Source organism: Ochotona princeps, chromosome 23 (genome assembly GCF_030435755.1).
Source record: "Ochotona princeps isolate mOchPri1 chromosome 23, mOchPri1.hap1, whole genome shotgun sequence".
NCBI classification, from domain to species: domain Eukaryota; kingdom Metazoa; phylum Chordata; class Mammalia; order Lagomorpha; family Ochotonidae; genus Ochotona; species Ochotona princeps.
This window is the reverse complement of record NC_080854.1, coordinates 14146602-14173507: the sequence shown is the minus strand read 5'-3', so window position 1 is coordinate 14173507 and position 26906 is coordinate 14146602. Positions and strand designations below refer to the sequence as shown.

At 44.1% G+C, this 26906-nt stretch overlaps 2 protein-coding genes across 2 annotated transcripts in view; one reads left to right on the top strand and one right to left on the bottom strand.

The window, feature by feature from the left end:
• Nucleotides 1-8262, top strand: part of ITGA2 (integrin subunit alpha 2) — a 92176-nt gene extending 83914 nt beyond the window's left edge. The window contains exons 26-30 of the mRNA XM_058680211.1: nt 506-610; nt 2659-2772; nt 5108-5197; nt 7445-7561; nt 7998-8262. Coding sequence (XP_058536194.1) covers nt 506-610; nt 2659-2772; nt 5108-5197; nt 7445-7561; nt 7998-8078 — 507 coding nt within the window. The 3' untranslated portion in view covers nt 8079-8262. The remainder of the gene's footprint in view (nt 1-505; nt 611-2658; nt 2773-5107; nt 5198-7444; nt 7562-7997) is intronic.
• Nucleotides 8263-15162: 6900 nt separating this feature from the next.
• On the bottom strand, nt 15163-26345 carry MOCS2 (molybdenum cofactor synthesis 2). Its single transcript, XM_004583693.3, has 6 exons — nt 26224-26345; nt 24951-25095; nt 20194-20321; nt 19169-19319; nt 18151-18274; nt 15163-15275 (listed from the first exon to the last, which is right to left on the bottom strand). The coding sequence occupies exons 2-6, from the start codon at nt 25046-25048 to the stop codon at nt 15207-15209; spliced, it is 570 nt and encodes a 189-aa protein (XP_004583750.2). The 5' UTR covers nt 25049-25095; nt 26224-26345; the 3' UTR covers nt 15163-15206.
• Between the last annotated feature and the right edge of the window lie 561 nt (nt 26346-26906).

Here is a 26906-nt window from a genome sequence, read left to right as displayed (position 1 = left end):
TTCATTTTAAGGAGCTGGTGCTCTTCCGTCAGGATGATGCCCAGAGATGCCCAAGGCAGCTAAGCCAGAATATCCAGAGCTCTGACATCAATAGATTTTTTTTGTGTGTGAGCCCCTTGGGTATTTCCACCACGCGATCTGGGCTGAGGAGCACTGTTCTGGTGAGAACACTTGGTCTTGGCTTAGGCTTAGTTTACCATTTTGCTGGTTCTACAACAATTTGATTCCTCTGTGCACAGGTGACTAGACAACATCAGTCTCCTGAAACTTACATTCCAATCTCATGTGTCTCATCACATAACAACCCATAGCCCATCTCATCCAGTCTCATCAAACGATGTTAGTACTTCCAAGTTTACTGTAGCAATGATGGGAAATGTAACCAGGTCAGCACTGGGGAAGGGAGACTACCAGACCCTGTTGACTCCCCAGGGTGTGTATTGGGAAATCCTGACATCATAAAGTGTTCTGCTTCTTAAGGCTGATCTGGTGTTCTTCTTTGTAGACTGGTGACATCCACTGTGATGCAGAAATAAATCCACTGAGAATTGGCCAAGCACCATTTCCTGTATCTTTCAAGAGTGAGAATTTTCGGCAGATGAAAGAATTGGTGAGGATCAGCATACGGGTGACACATTTCTCTCAGTGATTTGCTGTTTCTTTTAACCTGGAACCAAAGCACCTTTTCCAACCACCTGATAATGTAGAGCATTCTCACTTCCCCCTGAATGCTTACATAAGTGAAAGTTTAGAAAATACTAATCATGCTGAAGTTTAGGCTTTGGGATTATTACTTAGGAAATTCATGCCCCAAGTTCCTGACTTCTAGAGGACTCATGTGAAACGTGCATGGCTCTGTACTGGGTGCTTTGGGATGACCTCAACGGGCTGAGAGAATCCAGGTCTGTGAGGGTTCTCAAATCCTCCTTCCAACACAGGTGTTTGGTGCATGGTTGAGAATCCACTTGCAACATCCACATCTCATGTTGGAGTGCCAGGCTTGGAACTCCAACTCCACCTCAAATGCCAGGTGCTAACATGTACCCTGCAAGGCAGGAGGTAATGGGTTAAGTAGTTGGATCTGCCACCCACATGGAAACTCAGATTTCCAAGCTCCTGGATTTAGCCTGGCCCAACCCCAGCTAGTGTGGGTGTTTGAAGACTGAACAAATAGATGGAAACTAGCAGACACTTGCTTCTTTTATTGTGTATCATTTCAGGTAGTTTCAAATATGTGTATGTCGTTATGCAAATGAGTCATGCTAACTTTTGGTGTTTGACATAGACCAGTATGTCACACATTTTTGAAAACTTTAAGATTTTCACTTTATTTTTTTTATTTGAAAAGCAGAGAGAGAAATCTTCCATTTATTGGTTCATTCCCCCAAATACCCACAACAGCCAGGCGTGGACCAGACCAAAGCAAGGAGCCCAGAACTGAGTCCAGGAGTTTGGCCAAGGTCAATGGGCCTCGTGTACTTGAGCCATCATGTCTCCCCAAGGAGACACGGAGCTCGATCAGAAGTGGAGGAGCCAGTGCTCCGCTCGGACCCTCGATGACAGACGTGGCTGTCTCAGGCAGCACCTCGGCCACAGTGTCCAGTACTGGCCCTAGACTTTGTTTTGGAGAAGTTTTAGGCTCATGGTGAGATGGAACGTAGGAGTCTACAGGAATGTTGGAAATGCGTCTTGTTGTTACATATCCATGGCGTTTTCTACTAGCTAATGGGTGAACTTACAGTGAGACATTACTTTCCCATAGTTTACACTTGACTTCACTGTAGTAAAAATCCAACTGCATGCTTCCAGACATTACAGTGATGTGTGTTCCATCACCGCAGCCCAGAGAGGACTTTTCACTGCCCTGGAAAACCTCTGCTTTACACCCCATCCCTCTCTCCCCTAGTCCCTGAGAACTGCTGATCTCAGCTGCCAACTTTTTGTTGTTGTTGTTTTAATCTAGGAAATGAATGTTCCAGATTTATTTGAAAGGGAGATTTACAAAGAGGAGAAACAGTTTTCCATCCAATAGTTCACTCCCCAAATGACCACAACAGCCAAAGCTGAGCCAATCCAAAGCCAAGAGCCTCTTCCTGTCTCCTATGTGGGTGCTGAGCCTCAAGGCTTTGGGTCATCTGCTGCTGCTTTCCCAGGTGATAAGCAGGGAGCTGGATCAGAAGTGAAGCAGCCGGGATTTGAACCATTGCCCATCTGGGATGCCAACACCACAGTTGGAGGATTAGCATGCTGTGCCACCACACTGAGTACAAAATGAATGTTTTATGATTCAGTTTAGTGACTTATTTATGTTCAAGATCTTAGTAGTATATTGCTGACAAGCATGTATCATCTGTGGCTTTTTGTTTTTACTTAGAGTCACTACAGCACACAGGCTTGGTGCACCCTGTGCCACACAGATCTGATGAGACACACAGACAGGAAATCACAGGGGTAGGGGGGAATGTACTTTCCATTTTTTAAGACATAGTACCAGAATTCCAGAATAGAAATGGGGTCTAGTAGTTGAGACTGGCTGCCTAGTGCCTTCCCACCACTAAGGTTCGTCTGTGTTTCTGAAATGTTAGCACTTGTGTTTTTTTTCTTAATAAACCCATAGCAACCCTCTCTCCTCTTTTGCTATTGACTCCAACCTGAAAGAACTGCAGAACTGCTTCGTGTAGTAACATCACCTGCAGGCTGACAGACCTTCCCATGAGAGGAGAGTACATCATCAATGTGTCCACCAGGATCTGGAACTGGACTTTTGCAGCAGTAAGTATCCGCTTTACCAACTGGCTTCATGAACAGCAAAGAAAAAGGCTCCACGGTGGAGCCAACCTGACCTTTTGGCAGAATTCATACACTGGCTAATGTCATCCTCCTTTGGAAAGATTGGATGATCTTCCGGTTACGAGAACTGGGTGTTCTCAGACCACCTGGGAGAGCCAGTCTGATATGTGGATCCCATTTCGTGCATTAGAGCCCATTAATGGTCAGACTTTCATTGCACCCCATCCCTCCCAGCCCCCACTCCTACCCCTCCCAGCCCCCACTCCCACCCCTGTGGCGGTGGTGCAAAAATTAGGAAGTGATGGCTCAGCTCTTTAAACTAATAGCAGCATTGGCTGCAATTTGTAACGTGAATGCCAGCAGGTGTGTCACTTCACCCCCAGATGTGCGTGGTTTACCTGCCTCTCTGATAGCCCTGCAAGCATCAAATGCCTCTGCCACAGAAGGCCGCACTAACAGTGCCGTGAGACAAATGGTTCTTCTGGAACCGACAGGAATTCTAAAACCAGAATGCAGTGAGAAGTTACCTCCCGTTTTGACTTTAGTCGGTACAATTCTGCTAATGTTCCATCAACAGTAGACATTTACCAGCGAATGGGGTTAACCTCGGCTGCAACTGGCCATCTTGAGAAAAATAAGACTAGCCAGAGACCGAGCCAATGGAAAGGAAATAAATTGCTCACTTTTGGGGAGATACATTTTCTTTTTTCTGGCTCCCAGATATATTTTAGCAAATGATCTCATGAAGTCTGTTGGGGTGTGTGCCCTGGTAACCGGCAAAACTGAGTGCTACCAGCCAGGGCATGTCAGGGCTGTTGTAAAATCTGAGCACTGCATTCTATTTCATACTAAGCATCTGGTCCAGTATTTGCATTATAGAGAAAACAGTTGTGAAATGCACCCATCTAGAATGTTTCCATTTAAAAATATTTTTCTGTAACTCAGTTAAGCATATGAAATTGCTTCATATTAAAATAGTACTAGTAATGTCAACATAAAATAAATGTTCTTCCCATATGCCTGTCTCAAATGCAGTATGATCTGGTAGAAACACCTGGATTAGGAAATCTGTAATTAGTACTGATGTGATGTATAACATGCCAAAAGGTTCAGGTGTCGGCTGCCAACATGCCTGGTCAAGTTCAAGTGTACCATTAAACAGTGTCATTCTATGCACATGTACCCAAAAGGAAAATTCTCTTCCCTGTTAAATATTGGTTTTCCATTTCATTATGTGTGACTCATTCAAGTAAGTATGCAAAAAGACTAAGCTTGCAGTTTGTTCATGTTGCAAACTCCATTTAAACCATCTTCCCCAGGTAAAGACAAGTCTCTAGGATGTGGATTCTTGGCACAGCAGTCAAGCCGCTGCTTGGGACAGCTGCGTCCAATCTGGGCCAACCCTGGTTTGGAGTCCCAGCTTGACTTTTGATTCAGTTTCCTGCTAATGTGCACCCTGAGTGGCAGCAGGTGATGGCTCTGTTTTCTGCCATCCACACGAAGACCTGGATTGAGCGCCAGCTGCTGTGGGCATCTGGACCCCACTGCTCCAGAGACTTGGTTTGGAGAAGCAGAGCCCCAGATTTCAGAAGGTCCCCAGCTACCTGTGGTGGGATGCGGTGGTCCGCATTGCCAGTTGAGTGCGCTGTCCTCAGATTCTGCCTCCTTTTACTTACTTATTTGAGAGAGGCAGAGGTGCCCTGTCCTCAGCTCCACTCCCCAGATTCCAGCAACGGCTGAAGCCAGGCCAGAACTGAGAAATCCATCCAGGTTGCCCGCGTGGGCGTCAGGGAGCCACCTGTGCCTTGCAGGGTCTGCATAGTTGTAATTTCAGAATCAACAGCCGAAGCAGAGGACTGAATGCAGGCACTCTGATGTGGGATGCAGGTATTCCAACGTTAGTCTTGACCACCGAGCGAAACGCCTGCCAACAAGTTCTCCAGAACTTGCATTTTCTCATTCTTTTCCATTAGGAAGAAACAGTCATAACCAAGGATATCTTAAAGATTTATTTGAAAGAGTTGCAGGGAGGGAGGGAGGGAGGGAGGGACGGGGAAAGAAAGAATGAACTTGCACACGCTCTTCCATCTTCTAGTTCACGCACCGGGAGCTTCTCCTGGGTCCCCCACATGGGTGACAGGGACCCACTCAGGCCATCTTTTCTCTTTTTGCCAGGTCACGTGAAGAGACAGCTGTCTTAGAGCAGCTAGGGCAGAAACCGGTGCCCATATGTGATGTCTGTGTTGCAAGTGCTAGGTTTACTTGCCACGCCACAACCGCGGGCCCCTAAAACATACTCTTTGTTTTCGTATTCTAGTCGTCTTTCCAGGCGGTACAGCTGACAGCGGCTGCGGAGATCGACACTCACAACCCTCAGATATTCGTGATTGAAGAAAACACCATCACGGTGAGTGGAAGCCGCCCTCCTCACTTCCTTGCAAGTGGGAACACTCTACTGAAGCTTACAGCCTTGGATGGCTATAGCAGAGAGTTTTTGATAAGGGGGTTTGCTGCTTAAAAAGTTCAGGGACACATTTGGCCTCCTCCTTACCCCCATGCAGGCAAAGCTGGCTTTTGTACAAGTAATGATCTAATCCAAATCCTAACAAAGGGGGCTGTATCTGATTGGGAGCTTGCTGGAGTCCCTTCTCCAGGTCAAACCTGGCAACACCGGTTCATCTTCATGCCCACACACAGCCGTCTAATCTTAGGCTACCAAATCCCAGTTTTAACTGAGGGGTTGCATTTTAGAGGATTTTTTGAAAGAGACGTGCTGAAGCGTGCTTAATCATTAAGGCATTTATTAGAGGACTGTTTTTTTCCTAAGAGTACTTCTTACCAACAGACACTGACACTGTGTGATATGCGCATTCATTAAGTCGTACATTCTCGAAAACTGTAAATGCCCCCCTTCATTTCAAAGCTTCTGCAGAGAAACGTACTCCCACAGAAAACAAAGATGCTCTGTACCAAGAGCTGGCACAGGACCACTTTCCTCTGTGCTGAAATCCTGCTCGGAATATGCCAGATTTAGATCCAGCAGGATTTCCACGCCTGGCTAATCTGCTGGCACAGCCTTGTGCATTTTCCTCCCTAAGCTTTTGTGAGGAACTGGAAGCCAGTTCAAGACTCTGCCCCCAAGGCCAGCTTGGCAGTTGGCCTCAGTTCATTTCTTTAGCCTCTAGACTTGGCTAAAAGACCTGTGGCCCCGTGACCTTGGGGCCACTCGCAGCACTGCTGTGCCCCTCCCTGTCCCAGGGACAGAGATCCACCCTGCAGAATGCCATTCTGCTTCTGCTTTAGGAAGCCCCGTGAAAGCCCACACCCTCTCTTTGGAGGCTCAGGCATGGAAAGTCAGAAATGGGGCCAAAGGAAAAGTAGACTGCAGATTCAAAGTGCCATGAACTTATCCTAGGGAAAAAAACATAAAAAAAAAAAAACTCACTTCAGAAAAATGCAGTGCTGAAATCATGTGGAATTTTGAAGTCTTTGTTTTATAGAAAGTAATGTTAAACACAGTAATTGAAAATTCACAAATTTTAATAAACCTTTTTTCTTGAATCCTCTAATAGGTCAACTTTGTCTATAAAAATATTTTTAAATTCAAACAATTTGGAGTTTTTGAATCATGTGTCAAGTCCAAATAATAAATTATCATATCCCTGGAACTAAGTGGTTGGGTCCCAGGCTCACGGAATCTGACCCACAAAATTCCATTCTTGTGGATCCACAGGAACATGCAGACTCACATGAGGAAACTAGGAACAGGGAGAAGCCGGCAGAGGGCCACTCTTAACCAGTGAACAACAGGAGTTTATAATCACTTTTCTCCATGAATTGATAAATTCTTACTTGAGCTCTCAAACCCACAAACATTAAGAAATAGTCACCAACCAAGGCCAGGTTCAAGTGTAGCCCGATCCATAGGGGATAGTAAGCAGTTGCTCATTTCCTGCCATCTAATGCTAAATCAAGTAAATACATTAAATATTGTACTCTTTTGGTCTAGAGAGATGGCTCTTTATTTTGTGAAGAAAATGGCTAAAATTCACAGCTTAATAAAAATGCAGTTTTATCTTAAACTCTGAGTATCCATACTGTGACAGGAGCCACAGATAGACACACAGCAGAGGAAGGATCATGAACAGCTTTAAGGACCAGTTGTTCATTGCAAAGATCAAGATGAGTCCAGGTGTTTGTTTGCAAACATTTTTATCAGCCTTGGATGAGAACTCAATGAAATCAGTATTTTAGAAATCCAAGTCGATTTTTTTTTTCTCCCATCACATCTGAGGTTAAACAGTTTCCTGTACTCTCCTCCCTAAACCTGTTGATGCTTTCCCTTGGTGGTGAGAATGACCAGGAATTGACCCTCCTGTGTGCCACCTCCAAGATGCTCGGATACTTCAGAGCCACAAAAAAAAATGATGCGGTGGCTGGGAGGATGGCAGAAGACCTGGGTTCCCAGCTTGGCCTGGCATGACAGTGTCTGCTCATGACTGGTCCTGGGCAGTGTCTGAGGAACATCATCAGCCAGTCCCATCACCCTCCTGGACTCCTGGCCCTGTATTTACAGAATCCGGTCACTGCACTGGACGGTCTCTATTCTTTCCGTATTGAGATAAGGTAACTGGATTGTGAACATTCTTTGCAGATCCCCCTGATGCTAACGAAGCCTGGCGAGAAGGCAGAGGTGCCAACGGGAGTCATAGTGGGGAGTATAATTGCTGGGATCCTTTTGCTCTTAGCTCTGGTTGCAATTTTATGGAAGGTAAGAACATTGTACGTTTTAGAATACTGGGATTCAAAGGCATCTCTGCTTTACTCTCCTTACACAGTGGGAAGCAGGTTTTTAGACATGACATCCTCGACTCTAAGAGGGAGACAAATGTGTGTGCTGTATGTTTCCTTTCCCAACTTCACCACAGCACCTCCCTTCATACAGCATTATGAACATTGTTTTGAATTTTAAATAAGTAGACTCCAACAGTGAAATTCAGTGGAGCTATGGGAATATAAATTTCTTCACTAAAGAGCTGTGATGGATACCAGGTGAGCTGTCCCCATGTCTCAACCTGCAGATTCCTTAAGAGAAACTGGTCTCATTTGAAGAGTATATACTGCTCGGGTGCGGTGTCTATTGATGATTAAATCAGAAACCCACATCCCCAGAGGGTGTTAACGTTTGTGTATCATCACATTTACAGCTTGGCTTCTTCAAAAGAAAATATGAGAAAATGAACAAAAATCCAGAAGAGCTGGACGAGACCACGGAACTCAACAGCTGAGCACCCCAGCAGCCGCTGCAGTGGGTGGACACGGCCATGTCTCCTCCGGGGCCTGCTGCTCCCTTGGGCATGAATGGATTGCTTTTCAACTCTTAGGTTTTTTGTTTTTGAAAAATGTAAAGAGGGGAGACTAGCCTGATATTTTAAGAGAAACTGCTGGTCAGATTGGAATGAAGAAATTTTAAGTGGGTGGGAAGTGGGTAAAACTTGCAGGGGGAGGGCATTTTTTAAGTTGGCTGGTCCAAAGTTTACTTTCTAATGTGTGTTCCATCAGGAACATGAAATGCTTCCAAGCATGACAAGTCCTAAAGGAAGACATTCTACTTCCTCCGCCTCTGGACCGCAACAGTTAAAGTGGGAGTACACGGTATACAAGTGTGTATGCATGCAATAACTGGTATGTGCATATACAAAGTATTCATGTTACATAGTGAGATTACTACATTTAACATGCATCATATTATACTGATTACTTCCACATATTTATAAAACTATGAATATTGATGTTACCCAGACCAGAGTGGTTTTTAAAGTTATGCTGTTCATCCAAAGTTGCTGCAAGGTTTAAGTGGTAATCTTATTTATAAGTTAAGTAAAATTGGCTGCATCTCCAAGTACCTTGCTAGCTTTATTAAAACATGCCTGAATAACCCAGAGGAATTTCCAAGTATAGTCTCTATTGAGGGTCAGTTTAGAAGCTAAGGCACAAAATATTGCCTAACAGCTATTTACAATAAAACCAAGCCTGTGGCAGATAAGGAAGGAGGAAGTTCATTCTTTTAGGCCATGATTAGCCTAAACTTTAGAAAGATGAGTAATCTCTTGGCAACCTCTGCCCGCAGGTGCCCCTCAGCCTGCCTTCCTCTGAAGGGGTCCAGAGCTAGCCACTTGCCTGCCTTTACCCTCAGGTAAGCTGTCTTCCACCAGGTGTCTGGTGGGGAAAAAGTAATATTTAACTCACACACTTGTGTGAATTATTGTATATGAACTCCTTAACTTCAAGGGGATATTTTCTTATTTACTAAGAAAAATGAGCCTGAGGAAATTCCCACATGTTGGGATTTCTGGCAGTATAAACAAGAAAAAACAACAGCAGCATCTTGGGTACTGACAGGGAGTTGTGGCGAAGCCTTGGAAACCCCCACAGTGCACCTGTCTTTCCAGAGTGAAGTGCACATGGGCGCGGGGGCTAAGGACGGTCACTGTAGAACAGACCTGCCCAAGAGTCTTAGCTGTGGTGGGCCAAGGCGCAGAACTTAGCATTTTGTCATAATGATGTGAATGGATTGCATTTTGAGAACCACTACCCATTTCTGCTTTTTGTGCCTCATTTCCTCTCCTGAGCCCAGATGTTCTCTAGTTTGGGCCACAGTGACTTGCAGGGCAACGGCAAGGACTGTTTTAGGCCAGATGTTGCATACCGAAATCATGGACAGGTCCTCCGCCTCTCTAGACTTGAGGGTCCTCATCATAAATTGGGAAGGCTGGACTGGAGCTGAGCGCACTTGTTTAAAAGAACACAAACAGCCCAGAGCAATGCAGGTCCCTGCCTGGGTGCAGCTGCATGGCTCTGTCCTCTCAGGCCTGGCCTGCGTTGGCAGCCCACAGCTATCTGGACAGCTTAATGATTTAGTTTGTATTTGACAAAGTAGAGCAAACAGGAATTTAGAAAACATCAATTAAGCATAAAAATGTCAAAGGTTTAGAGCAAAAACAGCTTGGCGTTCTCTAGCTGGTTATGCCAAAGCTCAATTCTTTTAGCAGCTCCGTAGAGTCACAGTTTCCTTCCAGCCAGAATCTGGTTAAACGTTTCTCTGCTGTTTTTATAAGTTGATAAGTAAATTATCTACGTCAATCTAAGTCACGTAGCCAGTATGTACAAGGTCTTCAGAAAGCGGATGGAAAATGCAGAGTGAAGATTCAGGATTGTAAAATTATCTTATGCCAAAATAAACATCATGTAAATTCAATTTTCCAAACTTTCTGAAGTCCCTATGTAGATGCAAGCAAATTTTCCAATGAACTATGTAAACAGAATGCATCATTTCCTTTTCCCACTTCTCTGCTGCACCTTTCTAGGATAAAGCAATAAGCAGAGGGCAAGGCACACGGAGCCACAGAGCCTTGGCTGTGACACTAGCAGCCTCAGCTACATTCTTCCATGGCAGTAGGTCATTATTATAAACTAACACTAGCCCCTGGAGCAGGCTTTGTCAACCTCAGCACTAGTGACCTTGTGGACTGGTGACTGTTTCCTTGTGGTGGGGGCAGGGTCTCCCTGTGCCTCTTCAGGGCAGCACCTCCTCCTGCAGTCAGATGACAAAGAAAAAATGAGCTCTCCGGCCATTCCCAAGTGACTCCTGGGAGGAGTGACTTAAGTACAGTACTTAAGTACAGGTGAACAGTCACCCTAGAAATTCAGAGGGGGTAAAATACCTTTTTTTTTTTAAAGTTAAGTATTTCTATTGAGCCACATTTTTGCTTGAAAAGCAGAGTAGAGGGCTTAAAAGACTGCAAATTAAAATTTGCATTTCATAAATAACATAGACAAAGTCTATGGAATATGATTAAACATTGAGTTTTATGCATGGCTACCACAAAAACCTTGTAAAATAAAGTAGCTTGATGAAAAAGAAAAACCTGCATTATAACTTTAAGTTGTGTATCATTTCAGCAATAAAACTGGACAAATTTTTGTCCAGCTGGCAGTGCTGTAATTTCAAAAAGGTTGAAGTTATTTAGCTGTGAAAAATAAAACTATAGCAAATGTATGGCCCAACATCGAAGTTTTATGTATGTATTCATTTGATTTACATTATAACCTAAAACAATCTCAAGAATTACAGGCAAAATACCTTCAGTTAAGCTTTCTGACCCATCTTTGATAACTGCACCATACAGCAATTATACACAGTGTAGGACTATGCCCTTGGAGTACATTCAGGCATGTTTGTTTTAATCAAGGATTAACACCCTAAGGTAATGGCTACTATGTAAATAGTTTCCTAAGTACTGAATTATTTTAGTGGATGAAGTAAAAATATAAGTGTATATGTTGTACAGTTAAGTTAGAAATGGCATATTTTTAACGAAATCCTTATTTTCCTCCAAACAATGCATGCCTTTGATGTGAAGTTTTTCTTTCCAGAAAAAAAAAAAACCTGTAAAAAGTGAATGTATGCATGAGTGTCTCTCAGAAATTGAAATTGTGTAACTTGATGTAGCAATCAACATAACTACTCAGTGTCTTTTCTCACAGAAAAGTGAAGATCAAACCGCAAAGTTGTATTTAATTGTAAACTATTTATATGTTAATGTCTGTTTCGGGGGTCAGCACTGTTTCGCAGCATGTTAGACTGCCACTTGCACTGCTTACCCCGCAGCAACGTCTGATCCTGTGCCTGGGGAAGGCAGTGGCTTCAGCCTGGCACGGGTCGGGCACTTCGCTCCTGTCTGTCCGTCACTCTGCTCTTTAAATAAAATCTGTTTTTTAACAAAAAGACTTTTGCAATATTTCCTTTAGGTTTTGAATCTTAGAAGTTATCCCTTGTTCTAGAGTTGGCTTCTATACTCGCTGTATGGCAGAACAATGAAGACCTGAGGAGGTCAGGAGTCAAAGAGATCAAGTCTTAACTACATTAGCCGGAACCACTGCGAAATGCACACGGCACAGCCGCACAGCACTTCAGTGGTAATCAAAGGGCTTTCACGGTTTCTAAAGATTAAACATGCTGAATTTATTTAGTGAGCCGTAAGTCAGGCTCACAGCCAGCAATTGTTGCACAGATAACGCATTCCTGCACGGCCTGGTGAGTGTGTGCCCTACTCCTGATGGCTCCCATGTGCCTGGTGCCCTCGCCTGCCTGCCTGCCCATCTCAACTACGGTAAACGCCTGCCAGGAGCAGCATCCCGTGCCACCCCCAGTGATTGAGTCTCCAATGCCTCTCACACTGTACAAAGAGCACAATGCTGGAGAAAGCAGAGGTCAGGAACTGGTCCTAGAGACCCTCTTTAAAACTGCTACTTCCCGGTTTATAACTGTACATGGTCTACTGCTTAAGAAACAAACCCTTTTATTCTCCAGAAAGTGGAAGCATCTTCAAAATCACCTCCCTCATCCTAGGTTAATATTTTAAACATATATATCAATTTACACAACATCAGGGCCCAACTTCCACTTCAGCACCATGCTAGCCTTTAAAATTACTACTAAACAACTTTTTGGTTTTAATATTCGCTATAGGATATGTCTGTCTCTACCTCCCTCTGCTGGCTGAATTACCTAACTACACCTCAAGAGGCGTCCTTCACATAGTGGATGTTCAGTAATTACCTGAGATATCATAGGATGGGAGTTCCGGGAGCAGAGGAGAGAAGCTGCCACAAACTACCTCACACTTGTCAGTGCTATAACCCAGGCACATGTGCACCAGGTGTGGAGCAAATTTAACACTGAGCGGCAGTGAATATCGCCGCATAATGTAAAGCTGTGTCACGGCAAGATAGAAGTAGAGGAAGGAAAAGATGGACTCCAGGGTGTCTGAAAAAAACAACACACTAGAAGGGATGGGGAAAGGTTTAAGGTGGGAGTTGACCTGCCACATAAAAGCCACAGCGACACATTCCCTGAAGAGCACGCCAAGGTCCTGGGATGGGAGCAGCTGGGAGAAGGCTCAGGGCAGCTTAGAGAGCGGAGATGAACAGGCAGGGACTGTCAGTGGCCCAGGCTAGCTCACGAGAGGACGAGAGAACTAGTCTGTGGAAGGGGAATTGTGTTAAGGAAGAAGCAGTTGACTTCAAGACAGACCTAAGAATCCATTTTCTACTTCTCCAAATGTTCAAGTCCAGTCTCATAGTTTCTCTAATACTGAAAATACATGGTGACCCTGAATGCCAGAGGACAGATCCACCCAAACTACTTTCATTTCACATCTGGTGAAATCCTTCTCATGTCTCTTACCTGCTCAAAACTACTCGAAACAAAGTGATTTCACAGCCTGCCTCCGGAGTGAACTTCACCTGCGGCCCTTGCAGGCAATCTGCTCCAAGGCTGCCTGCCTTTCCATTGCTGTAAGTATGTAGCCAAGGGACACAGACGGAAAGGGTACATGTCGGAGTGACACTAGCCTTTTCAGATCTCCACCACCAATCCACCCTGTCATTCCTAAGACAGCCAGTATGATCAAAGATCCTACTTCACTCCAGGGTGCCCCACTACAAACTTTTCAGCGATGTCCCATTCCAGTTCCAGCATGCCTTACATGACGTTGTCACTACTGGGTAGGAGATCTACAGGCATAATAGTCTGGGTTCCAAACTTCACCACTTAATGAAGGCATGACTAAAAAACATGTTTCGACAATGTTCTATGTGTGTTTAAACAATGCTTCTGTGTGCTCTGTGTAATTACCAACAATTAAGACATTTAAAAGTATTTAAGTAGAAAACTTAGAAATCCACACATACCTCGTATCAGCTTTCTACGCAACATGATAAGCATCACATTCCCAGTTTGGGTGCAGAATCAGGCCTGTCTCCATTGGCTGCCCACCCCAGGACAACGCGCTTTCAGAATCAATACGGGCGACCGACACCCCGTACCTCAGCGTTGGTGGAAACTGGCTTCTGTTCAGTGAAGAGGAGGAGACGTCAGTAGAGGGTGGGCAGGTAGGCAACCCTACGTCAGTAACAGAAGCAGGTGGAGGGTGTGTCTGCCTTCCCGGGATCCCTGTGGCCCAGTCTCTGGGGACAAGGACTAAGTACGAGGTGACCAAGAGATGCCTCAAGTCCATGTGTATGTCTGGCGAATCCCAGCCAGAAACAAAATGCAAGATCTTCCTGCTGATCTGTCAGCGTGCCAGGCAGAGATCACTGCCTGACTGGGTGGGTGGCTACCTGGGAAAGAATGGGCATTCAATAAATATTTGCTTAATGAGTTCCTTAGGTAAAATGTGTTCCCACTAAATGAGCAGGATTTCCATGTTTCTTACCTGTTGCACAAACAAGGAAACACCCTTGCAATCTACGTTCTGGAAAAGTAGTGTTAGTAAATGCACAATTATAATTCTATAATGATACGGTTGCTCAGCTTATGCCTATCACTTAGAAAGTGCATGTTACTTTAAATTTTGCTCTGAGCAGGTCCCATTAAGCATTCACACCACAAAAGGAAAAGATACTATGTGAGTAGATGGATTTGCTAATCAGGTGAATCGATAATCATTTCTCTATTTCCATATATCAAAAAATAACATTGTATACTGTAAATATATACAATTTTTATTTATCAAGTATGCACCAGTAAAGTGGGAGTTGGAAAAAAATAAATTATATGGAACCTGTACATACAAATCTGAAGATATTATAGTTAGAAACTGGATTACTGTTGCATAAAAATCTTGCAAAAAATTTAACTGCTTATCAATACTTCACTAATGATCATTGTGTATAAGAAACTAGAAAGTAATGGGAAATGGCTTAATTAATGACCATATCATCTTTCTTATATGACTCTCCTTAAACAACTTCTAATAAAGTTGGCAAGTTAAACACCCACTAATATTTTCGTGCAAACTAAGTTGATTACAGTTTACAATTTCATGCTGACTTGTATATTGATCTAACTTTTATAACCATAAAAACTCAACAAGAATTATGGTCAAAGTCATAGAGCACTAGAAATCTCAATAACATGACATATTTTTAGGTATTAGCACTGATTTTTTTAAAACTGGAAAAGCAGTTTGCGAACTTATAAAAGTTTGGGGTCAATTAGTTTCTTTTTAAAAATATACTAAGTTCTAAAATTATATAAAGATTGTCTATGGAGTAAGGGTCAGGGTGGGGGTAGCCCTGTCTGAGACTAAGAGGTGGCGCTATTGCTACAGGTGAGCCATTAAACCTCTCCCCGCATTTACATCACTCCACTTCCTCCCTTAAGTCCCTGCGTTACCTTAGTCCCTAAGTGACCCTTCACCCTTACTCCCCACATATTTGTGCTGTTTCTCTTCGTCCCTCTGGCCTCCAATGCCGGGCCTCAGTGACCTGTCTTAATCTGCGGAGAACAATCACAAGGGGGCTCCATGGTCAAACTTTACCAAGTTTGAGAGCTCGAAAAATATAACTCATTAATCCTTGCTTGCCCAAAAGCATTCTTTGTTTCTCTTCCAAGCTGATGACGACTCTTCATATATTTCCTACAAAAACAGAATCATAAAACAGGCATTGGAAATAAATCACACAAATATCTATTTCAGTAAGCTTCTCTCTCCACAATCCCATAAGCATTTCCATGAGCCACGGAGAGAAGGAACTGATGGGTTCCCGATATTCAAGGACACGGACACTCAATGACAGACAGGAAGCCTTACCATGGAAGCAAATGACCATCTAACTCAACTCAAGGCCATGACAAAAGACCCTGTGGGCCAGGTTTTGCAGAAGATGAAGGCTTTTGGTTTTTCAGCTTTTTAATTTTATGACACAGTTTAATGGGCACTGGGGTCTCCCCTCCCCTCCCCAGCATCCCATGCTCCAGTTTTGCAATGAGTGTCTTTCGTGAATCTTCACGAGTCCATCATGCTGCCCCTGCGGTGTCTCCCAGCAGGGTGGGAGATGCTCAGCCGTTCTGCCGTGAGCGCATCCCTGCCGTGTATGCACGGGGACAGACCTCTGACGCCACCCATGGACACACTTATCTCCGCCATGCTGCCACTATGCATCCCCACATGTATAGTCCACCACAGACAGAAAGTTAACAAACTTGTTACAAAGGTATCAATCAGACATTAGGGTGGTGCAAAAAGAGTGTCCAACATCTTCCTGTATGAGCAACTGCCAGCGTGTGTCCTGTGTGGCTCTAACGAAAGCACAGTAAGGTCTAGATCATGGTTACTTATGGGGAGTTATTTATGGGGAGTAGCAATAACAGTGATAAGAGGGACTTTCTTTTTAAACAAACATACTTCTAACAAAACAAACACTTCAACAACACAAAGCACGCTTTACCAAGGACAGTTGTTAAAGGCAGGACCTGCAGAAGTTCATAAATAGGTGTCAACAGGGCACTGATGTGAGCTACTCTGTGAACCTGTGCAGCCAACATGCACTTCACCTCCTTGTCTCAGAGCAGACGCCGGGAGTAGAATCACCCCTGAGCCCCACCCACAGCATGTTACACACTGCAGGGAAGGAAGCAGGAAGCAGCCATGTCTCTCTCCTCACTCCGCAGCCAGATGCCCTTCCCGCAGCGAAAGGAGCCCAAAGCCAGCTGACGCATTTACCTTCGTCCCCTGCAGTTTTCAGTACTGGGTCTCTAGTCTGACTTCTTGAAAAGTATTTCAGTGTCTGCTAAATTTCTCTGGAAACTCCTTGAATGGATTTGCTCGATCTCCTAGAGTTCTCTGAGGCTCCTCAAGAGTCATTTTGAATTGTTGGTCTGAAATGCCTCCCACCTTCATCGTAAGAGGACGACCAGTGGTGCCCTGGTTGGTCTACCTGCTGAGGGCAATCCCGTCAGCTCCTGATGCTCACAGACCTGCATGTCTCAGAGCACCTGCACGTCCCCAGGAAGTACAAAGTGCCAGCACTCATCAGGGCATCAGACTACCATCTGCCCCAACTTGTGCCCCTTTATTTTCTGGGGTCACCCCCTTATCTGCTTTCAGTGATCTGGCCTTTATTTCTAGTAAAGACAATTGTTCTGGAGCAGGAGATGTGACTTAATGGGTTAAGCCGCCGATGGCAACATTGGCTTAACATAGGGACTCATCTGAGCCCCAGCTGCCCCACTACTAATCCAGCTCCCTGCTACCGCACCCGGGGAAAGCACGGGAAGATGGAACAAGTACTTGGGACCCTACCCTGCACCCATGTGGGATAGCTGGAGGAAGCTCCTGACTTTGGCCTGGCACAGTCCTGACTGCTGCGACCATTTGGGGAGTGTGAACTGGCACATGGAAGGTCTCTCGCTCTCTCCTGCCCTAACTCTGCCATTCAAATAAGTAAAAAGAGAGCTATTGCTACTGCCTCAGCGAGCAGTTCACTTTGGAGTGCCCTTCCTAACTCTCCTCCTCCTAGCGCCCACAGCATGATCTATCAAACAAACTGGTGGCAGCCCTGTTCCCAGCAAAGCAGTCACAGATCGGAGCTTCACTAAGCCATTGGACGAGGCCTATCCTAAGTGTTCCCTGTGACTTCGGATTTCAGCTTTTACTCAGAAAATGCGATCTAGAGATGCCGCAGGCCGGGGTTCTGAGTTAACCCTTCCTCCCTAGCCCCTGACCGAGGCAGAGGCATCCCCGCAAGGACAGGAGACTCAGCCCTGACACACCTGGCCCTGTGCCCTGCTCTTCTGACCCACCGGCCTGTGCATCAGTCCCTCAGCCTTGCCATCCACACAAGGCAGAGGGCAACTCCTACCGAAGCTGTGATCATGTAAACTTGCAACCATGGAACAATCCCACTGTTCCTGTTACTAGAGCAAGGGGGAAAAAATCAGGGAGTTGGGCCTTTTTGTGCAACTTAACCAAAGTATTCCTTGATGTTACTGAGTAGCTGGACTCACTGACAGAACAAACCAGAATTTCCTGTTTATGCTTTTAAAGTGGCTCAACAATGTATTTTATCAAAGGCAGCCATCTCTTGCTCTTTTGTTTCTTCAGAGGGAAAAAGAAACCTCTAGGAAAAGACTCCTTTTCCTTGAATTTCAGCTTTAGCCATCAACTAAACAGTAAGACAGTCCACCAGTCTCTAAGAGAAAGTTTCTAACTCATTAAGTTCAAAGTCAAGACAAATGTTTTCATATATAAACCCCTGGAAGAGCCTAGACTAGAAAGTTAATTGTTACCATTTATTGAGGCTTTTGGGTCATGCATTTCTCATGCTTAAACCCCACAAAAGAGATACGAAGATCGTTTTTCATAGAAAAAGAAAACAAGATTCTACAGCCAAGGCTGGGCCATGAATATGACTCTAGGAGTATTCTTACTCTTCACATGTCATATTAAGAATTTCTGAGAGAAAAAAAAAAATCAAGTCTGGAAGACAAAATGAGGCACCTTGTGAACTTACCTTCTTCCATATGGGCACCTTGGCTTTTAATTGGTCAATGGCGAAGCTCACGGCTTCCAGTGACGCAGCCCTGTGGGCCGAGGACACAGCAATGACGACGCTGGCTTCTGACACCGGAACCAAGCTGTAACGAGACAAAGATGGGAACCATCGCCTCGGGATCTGAATCTACACGCTACACCACGTGCTAGACCACATTAGAAAAGAAAAGGAAAAATCTGCTGACACTTTATCACCACAACGCAGTTCTATTTTACTCCAGATTCCCTCGTGGTTAGAAATCAGTGGTTCCCCCTGCTGCATTCAGAACGAACACCGATCCTGCAGCCAGTCTGCAGGCCGCTAGCCACAGCGCTGCTTGAGGAGCACCAAAGCAGAAAAGCATCTTCCACTGATCTAACAAGCATCTAAAGAGTGCCAGGGAATGCCCAGAGAAACAGTTACCGTGCCAACTATAACTCAGAATTTAGCGCAATAAATAGCAATACACATCCATAGCCAGATAACAATCACTTGGTAAAATTACTGGCTAATAAAATTAATAACAATTAAGGGAATATGACAAAGTCTTACTTGCTCATTTCTTAAAACCAAGAACACTTAAAACCAAGAACTCTGTTTAAGCAGTACAACAAGGCAAACTGTTTTAATGCTTTGAAAAACATTTACAGCTAGAAGAATTATAAAAGACTATGAACAGGGTCAGGAGGGGAAACAACTCAGAAAAACAGGACTCAAGGACTTCAGCTCATGCTCCCACAAGCCCTCATGCTCCCACAATCCTGAGAGCCTTGGCACATTTGCACTGTGGAACAGGCCCGGGGAGACAAGGGCACGCCCGGATCACAAGCCAGCAGGTGCTCAGGATAGGTGACAGGAGCCATCCCCCACCATGCTACAGATCTTCCACACACCCCTTCTCCTGGTGACAGAAAATACCCAAGACATGTTCCACAGTCGGAATGCTGGTCCACCTTCGAACAAAGCCGGCCTTCCCCCGGGACAGAGGGATGCGTACCCGAGTCGATGGAACACTGCTATGTGTGCGACTGGCCACCTCTGCCTGATATCACCACAGATCTTCCTGATCTCATTTTCTGCCATTGGCAGATAAGCTTCGTATTCTAGGCTAAGGACTTTCCTCCCTTCAAAGTTATTTCTTGTAGTCCCTAAAAACAGAAAAACAAAATTACGTAAGGTTTTATCTTACACCAGAGACAGCAGGACAGAATGAAAAAGGAGTTCGTGTTTAAGAGCAAACAAACAGCACACCTATTTAAAATTGCTTGGATTAGGAAACTTGTTTAGGAAAGCAAAAGATAACTGTCTCAAAAATGATGAGTAAATAAAAATGATGAGGAAATAGTTGAATGAAAACATTCATGGAACAAATGGGAATATTCCTTTTCCAACTGCAGCATAAAAAAATTAAAATACATTCCCAGGATTATCTCAGGTGCGTTTTCTTCTGTTAAAATTTGGAAAACCTAGACCCAGTGCAGTAGCTTAACAGCTAAAGCCCTCACCTTGCATGCACTGGGATCCCATATGAGCACCAGTTTGTGTCCCAGCTGTTCCACTTCTCATCCAGCTCCCTACTTGTGGCCTGGGAAGGAAGTAGAAGATGGCCCAAAGCCTAGGGACCCTGCACCCGTGTGGAGACCCAGGAGAGGCTCCAGGTTTTGGATTGGCTCAGCTCCAGCTGTTACAGCTACCTGGGGAATGAGCCAGCAGCCATATCTTTTTGTCTCTCCTTTCTGTAAAATATGACTCTCCAATAAAATTTTTTAAATCTTAAAACAAAAAACTGGAAAAAAAAATGCTGAAATTTTCTCTGAGTCATGACCTTTACCCTACTTTTATGGCTTAATCTGAAGCTTATTGGAAAAAGCTAAAGAACTTAAAAACAAATTCTGCTCACTTTCATGAGCAATGGTGATTTATTGATCTTGAAACCCTTCACTACTGACACTGAACTTGAAAGCACAGGCTCATTCCTGCTGTCCAGCAGAGCCAACAGGTGCTATGGAAATGACAACTCACCTACAAACAGGGACACAGCACCACAGGGTGGAGAAATCACCAGCTGTGAGATCTCCTCCACCGCGAGTTTCTCAGTCGTAAATTTTATTATATCTTTAGGTTTCTCTTCAACTTCATCCATATCTTTCCTAGAAATAAGATGTTGACAGACGTTAACACTAGTACTAGGAGCAAAACATTCCAACTCGTAGGCTGTTTCACTTTATAATTTTTTTCAATATCAGATGTGTTAGGAGTCTTCACTGATTTGAAAACTCAAAGTGGAGAATTTTAGCAAAGCTCAATATATTTATACCTAATGAATCAGGCATGAGATAGAAACTGGCTGTATACATGATCACTGCAATGTAGTCTATCTCAGAAACCAGTTGATTGCAAATTCTGTGATTGCCACTGAGACCTCACCATGATGATGGAGCTGAGAAGGCACTACTTTGAATCTACATGAACTTCACCTCCAATCACAGCGACCAGACACCATTCCCACCACTGCCCTTCCCTGTATCCAAAAAGGAGAGGAAGAAAGCCGATGTGAAGATGATTCTACTGCAACTAAGTTCCTTTTACAACCTGGCCCAATCCCGGTGAACTCAGCAAACGAGGAAATGAGCTGCAAACCTATTGGGCTAGTATTACATAATCTCTACGGGCTATTATTACACACCCTTTAAAGGCCAGAAGCTATTCCCAGATGATAGACACAAACCAGGAATCAAAATCTAAAGGCTCAGGGAGTGCTTTTGTATGACTAGGAGCAACAAGGTAACAATTTGAGTTAGAAACAGGCAGAGCTGTGAAAATACTCAGAGTCCTAAGGGGGCGGGGAAGAGGGTATTTCAAACAAGGAGTTTAATGATCCCTCTTCAAGAGGGAACAAGTAGAACTATCATCAGCAAGATAAGGCAGGCATGGAAAGAAAGGTAGGGACAGCTCTCAGCCAGCTGCAGGTAGTGACAGGCTTGCTCCCGATTCTACCAGGCAGCCTGAACGTGGATGGACTAACGCTGGATGGGTAGGTAAAGCATGAAAACTACAGTAAGAAATCTGAGATTTCCTGTAAAGTACAAGGGTGGGGGAGACTCAAAAGCCAAGGATCCCCCTCAAATGGCTGCATTCCAATTCTTATTAGATGTAATGTTCCATTCCCTATCTCCTTCCAGCTGCTGAGAAGAAAAGTACAACTTCAAGGCACAGACAGTGACTGGATGACGCAATCTCAAACAATAAAAACAAAGTTGGAGGAACCACAATACCAAACTTCAAGTCGTACTAACATATTAAAGAGCAGTGGTAATGGCATAAAAACAAAGCTGTAGGTCACTGGAACAGAACAGAAATCCCAGAAGTGAGCCCACACATTTATAATCAGCTGCTTCTTGGTAAGTGAACTGAAATCAACACAGGGAGAAAGGACAGTCTCTTTACAAATGGCACTTGGAAAACTGGATATCGACTTGCAGAAGTAAGACACAAGACCCATGCCTTTCACTTCATTAAAAAAAAATCAACTCTGAATGAAAGATCTAAACCTACCAACTGACACAATCAAATTACTAGAGGAAAGTATTGGAGCATTTTACAAGACATAGCAAAGACTTCTTAAAGATCCCCAAAACATAAGCAAGTAAATTAAAAAATAAACAAATGGGGCTACATGAAGCTGAGAAGCTTCTGTACTGCAAAGAAAGCAAATCAGTTAAGAGACAACCAACAGAATGGGAGAAAATATTCAAAAATTATACAACAGATACAGAACTAATATCCAGGATTTACAAAGAACTCCAGAAACCTAACAGCAAAACAACCTAGTTTATAGGAAGTGGACCAAGGACATGAACAGATACTTTTAAATAATGAAATTCCAAGGGTTTATAGACCGATGAGCAAATGCTCAGGTTCTCAGCAACCAGGGAAAGGCAAACAGAAACCACAATGAGGGTCCGGCTAACTTGGTGAGAATACTTTACACACAGAAATCAACAAATAAATGCTAGCGAGGATGTGGGGGAATGGCACCCCAATCCATTGTTGATGGGAGTGTAGACCAGTGTAACCACTATGGAAGTCAGTCTGGAGAGTGCTCCTATAACAAAAAATAGATCTACTCTATGGTCCGGCCATCCCACTTGTGGGAATATATCCAAAGGAAATGAAATCTTCATGAGCGGTACCTGCAATCCCAGGTTTGTAGCAGTGCAGTTCACAATAGCTAAGACATGAAAACAACTCACATGCCCGTCCACAGATGAATGAATAAAGAAAATGCAGCACATTTACTTCATGGAATAGTACAGTCATAAAAAAGAATGCAACTTTAGCATTTGGAATAAAACAAACCCATCTGGAAACCATTACACTTAGTGAAATAAACCAGTACCCATAAGATGAATATAATATTTTCTCTGATATGGGACAACCTACCTATACACAGTACACACAAAAGCTATAAACTCTATACGGGAAATTAGCATACTGAGAAATAATGGATTTGTATACATTATGCATCTTTACTCTTGAACTTATAAGATCCTATTATTTTTAATATTTATTTTTGTAATTTTTTATGTTATTTTATTTCTTTTCCTACATTTGTCATACCATGATACATTTATATATCAGAAAGTTAAGCACGATAAGATGCTGGACTCTATGCATGGTACATGCTTGCAATGAAAGAAGCATGACTGGATTTGAACTGTAATACTGCAATAAGGTGAGTAATCCACCACGGGGGAAGGGTACGGGGAGGGGTTGGGGAACCTCAGAGCCTATGAAACGATGTCATAAAATGAAATGCAATAAAGAAAAAAGTTAAGCCTGTATTAGAGAAAGGAATAACTGTACCATTGTCATTAATTGGGGACAAGCAGCAGGAGGAGATATAGGCAGAAGGGAGTGGAGGGGGAAGATGATTCCCTATGCATGTAAATCTGTATTGTAACAATAAATGAATAAAAAGTAAGAAAAGAGTTTTTAAAAGGCACAGGTATACCAAATGGGAGGGTCTGAGAACTTCAAGCCTTCTTGAGTTCCCACGACGTGCGTTTCTGTAATACACCTAACCCAACTGGCCGGTTCTAAAACCTCCTGGCACAAACCCTGTCAAGCACACTCCACAGACAATGCTGCTGAGGAAGCATTTCATCTTCCCAGAGCACAGATGTAATCCTCAGACACACCTGCCGCTCTGAAGACAGCTCACTGTGCTGCTCACAAAATCCCACATTTGCAAACTCACGTTTGAGAAATCATGTTGGTGATAAGGTGACCATATTTTCCAAATAAAACTGAGAGACATTTCTACAAGGAATTATTTCCAGATAGCAGGTCCTGAGAAAGATTCCTACGTGCTGTCATGCTGCACAACCTGCCTCATATATCATTTTTTTCATTTTTCATATCATTACCTTCCAAAAGGGGTTGGGGGTGGAGAGAGGGCAGCAAGAACAGGTGAAAGAAAATGTAACAGGCATCCTGGCTTGTACCTCTCCATGGAATCCAGGTTCTGCCACTTGACTATGCTATTTACTCTCCCTTTGGGACAGAGCTATCCTATTAAAGTTTTCTATATTATAGTCCTTGTTATAACAAAGGGGAAAACGCAGGGGGAGGGAGAGAATGAGAGGATGAAAGGGGAAATTCCTGAGGCTAAGGAATTGTATCATAAAAAAATAAGAAGCAATTTTGAAAAGATGTTTGCAAAGACTAGATAGGGAACTTAAAAAGCAAAATCCTGGGTACTATAGATTACCTAAGAAAAACCTGTGATTGTAAACGAAGGAACCCAAGGCCAGGAACTACAAGACAGGAGACAGCACTGGGATCAGACACTGACCAAGGGGAGACAAGGCGGCCCAATCAGCTCAGCACCCTAAGAACAGTCTTCTTCAAGGACCTTACTCCAGCTCCCAGAGGGCGTAAAACTGCCACATCATTTCCATTCAACGTTTCTCCTTGCTCAGAAGAGCCCCTCCTGGCTGCTTTCTCTGGAGTCCTCTCTGGGCTCAGTTCAGTAAGACATTTTGGTTTCAAAAGCTCCTTCCAAACAAAGGTCTTACACACTTTCCTGTAGCCCTTGACCCTTAGTGCCCTAATCAACTATGTAGAAATTGCCAAAATAAAATAATTTTTCTTGAAAAGCTCTTCTGTCTGGGCCACTTAATACAAGAGCTATCTTTCAGTCACGCAAATAAAACCTGAAGACATGACCTTCTTGGGGACATCACGGGCTAGCCATCTGTCTGTGGTACCCATGCCGGTAGGGGTCCTGGCTGCTCCACTTCCCATCCAGCTCCTTCCTAATGGCCTGGAAGGGCAGCAGATGATGTTGCAGGTCCTTGAACCCCTGGCACCCATGTGGGATCCCAGGAAGAAGCTCCTGGTTCCCAGCCTCAGACCAGCCCAGCTCTGGATGCTATAGTCATTTGGAGAGTGAAACAGCAGATGGAAAATCACTGTGTCTCCCTCTAATTCTTTCAAGTAAAATATTTTTTTAAAAAATGTATTCTAGTTTATTCATTGGCCTAAAATTTCGTCGCTGATAGAGCAAGCCCTTTGGGATCAGATCAGCTGAAGCAAACTATTAAATTAAGCTGCTTATGATGCAGACACAGTGGGGAGGTATTCTCGAGTTTGTACCAAATATGGACAGATTCATCACTGAGGAACCAGTGCAGACTGATTTGTAAAGAACACACAGTAAGAGCAAGAAAAACAGAGCCTACCATCCAGGACCGAGCAAAACCAATGGGACATACCTGCACGGCTCAAACGCACTACCCTCCACTAATGGGGGGGATGATGGCAATTTCATCTCCCGGCTGAAGGTGGAGCAGTTGATCTCCAAGCTCGACATATTCTTGACGAACAGCGAATATCACCTGATGTCTCACATCAGCCAATCTGAAGGTGAAAAAAAGGAAATAGCTACAGCAAGTGTGATTGCAAATGTCTTCAGTTACACTTAAAAATGAGGCAGAAATATCCTCAAGGACCCACCACCCGCAAATATACTAACGAAGCGCATAGTCTGTGGATACAAAGACACACCCACTTAGGAACATTCATGGTAAGGAATGCACTAACGACAACTCTTCATCACCCGCTGCAGATCTTGGGGAATGAAAACAACAAAAACAAGACTGGAAGCCACATCCAAACCACATCAAGGATAACAGTGTCTTGTCAGCACACTGCCTTTCAGGGTTTGTCCATGTGCACATGAAAACATATTCATTGTAACCAGAAAGGTTCCCCCAGTATCCACTGTCTACAGCTTGGTAGGTTAATGGTTAAATAGAACATAGTCCCACCACATTCCATTATCCCTCTGAGAATTTAGAAGACCTGACACGGGGGGAACATGTGTTAGGCTTAAGCTGCAAACACCATTCAAGACACCTGTATCCCCATCAGGGTACCCTGGCTTGTCTTCCAGCTCCACTCGCAAGTGCAGCTTGGAAACAGGCCTAAGTGCTGGGTCCTTGTCCCCTACAAAGGAGGCTCAGAATGATTTCTTGGTCCTGGATTCACCCTGTCCCATGGCTGGCACCTGCGGGCACTGGGGGAGTGAAACAGCCAACAGGAGACGGCCTTTCAAATTAATCATTCAAAACTATCTGAGACCAGGGAGCCCGCTAGGTTCCTAGTATCTTCTACACAGCAGCAGGACTTCTAGGTGACTCAGCCAACAGACTCAATGGCACCAATATTCCTGAACAGCTTCAAATAAGTCCCCGTGCTGTTTTGTTCCAAACAGGACTTGAGGGAGGAATGACTACAGCGAAGCCATAGCTTTTCCACAATTAAGCAAAACTCAAATTTGTCAAAACTCAGATCCAGCAGCATCCGGGGTTTGATGTAGCTCATTTCTCTTCCAGCCCTGCACACCTCAACTCCAGAAAAATGCAAGTAAAGACTCTCTCATTAAGCATGCAAGTCAAAATTAATTTTTTTCCATTTTTTTTTTCTCCAGGCACGTTGAAATTACTGAACGTGTTCATGAGTGGCTTGCGACAGTAGTTTACCTACCCAGGATGCCGTGTTTCTATCTCCTGCCACAGCTGCAATGCCTGTATTTCTTGCGGCACAGAAATGGTCTCGGAACGCACACCTGCTATTTCAGCACTCTTGGCAAAATATAACACTTCAACCTGAAAAGGCGGAAAGCACTGTGTTAATCACCCAACGCACCTGACCGCCCACCCCAGACCTCTTCCGGATGTGTTGCTTCCATGAGGCAGATTTTACAACCTAGAGAAAACCTCCTCCCCAAATTCAGTATACACTCAAGTTCTCATTTTGAAAAAAATAACAAGTTTTAAACACAACACGGGCTAATTTCAGGACGCTGTGCTTTACAGACTTTCTCATGCTTTAATGACAATCTTCAGCGTGCCTTGTAAGAAACACTAAACCTTTGACAAAACGTTACACAGTGAACATCTGACTCAACAGATAGGAATAACTGAGCCAAACAGCAAAAGACTGTTCTCAGGGTTTTCCAATGACCTTTGATGCCCATGGACGTTACATGAGCCCAGACCGGGGCGGGTGAAGTTATGCAACACGCAAAGTCTACCACGGATGAAAGCAAATGGGACTGAAATACAGGACAGACTGGTATTTCCTAGGGCAGACCCGTGCCACCCACGTAGAGGCTAAGAGATGCGACCGCGAAACAGCCCACCTGTCAAACTTTCCTCTCCACAAAA

Bases quoted from the DNA above. Each gene is read 5' to 3' on its own strand.
- MOCS2 (XM_004583693.3), bottom strand. From the start codon at position 25,048: ATGTCGAGCTTGGAGATCAACTGCTCCACCTTCAGCCGGGAGATGAAA. The intron at 20,322-24,950 runs GTATGTCCCATT...TCTTATTTCTAG, and splicing joins AGTGCGTTTGAGCCGTGCAG to GAAAGATATGGATGAAGTTG. The intron at 18,275-19,168 runs GTACGCATCCCT...GTCTCGTTACAG, and splicing joins GCAGTGTTCCATCGACTCGG to CTTGGTTCCGGTGTCAGAAG.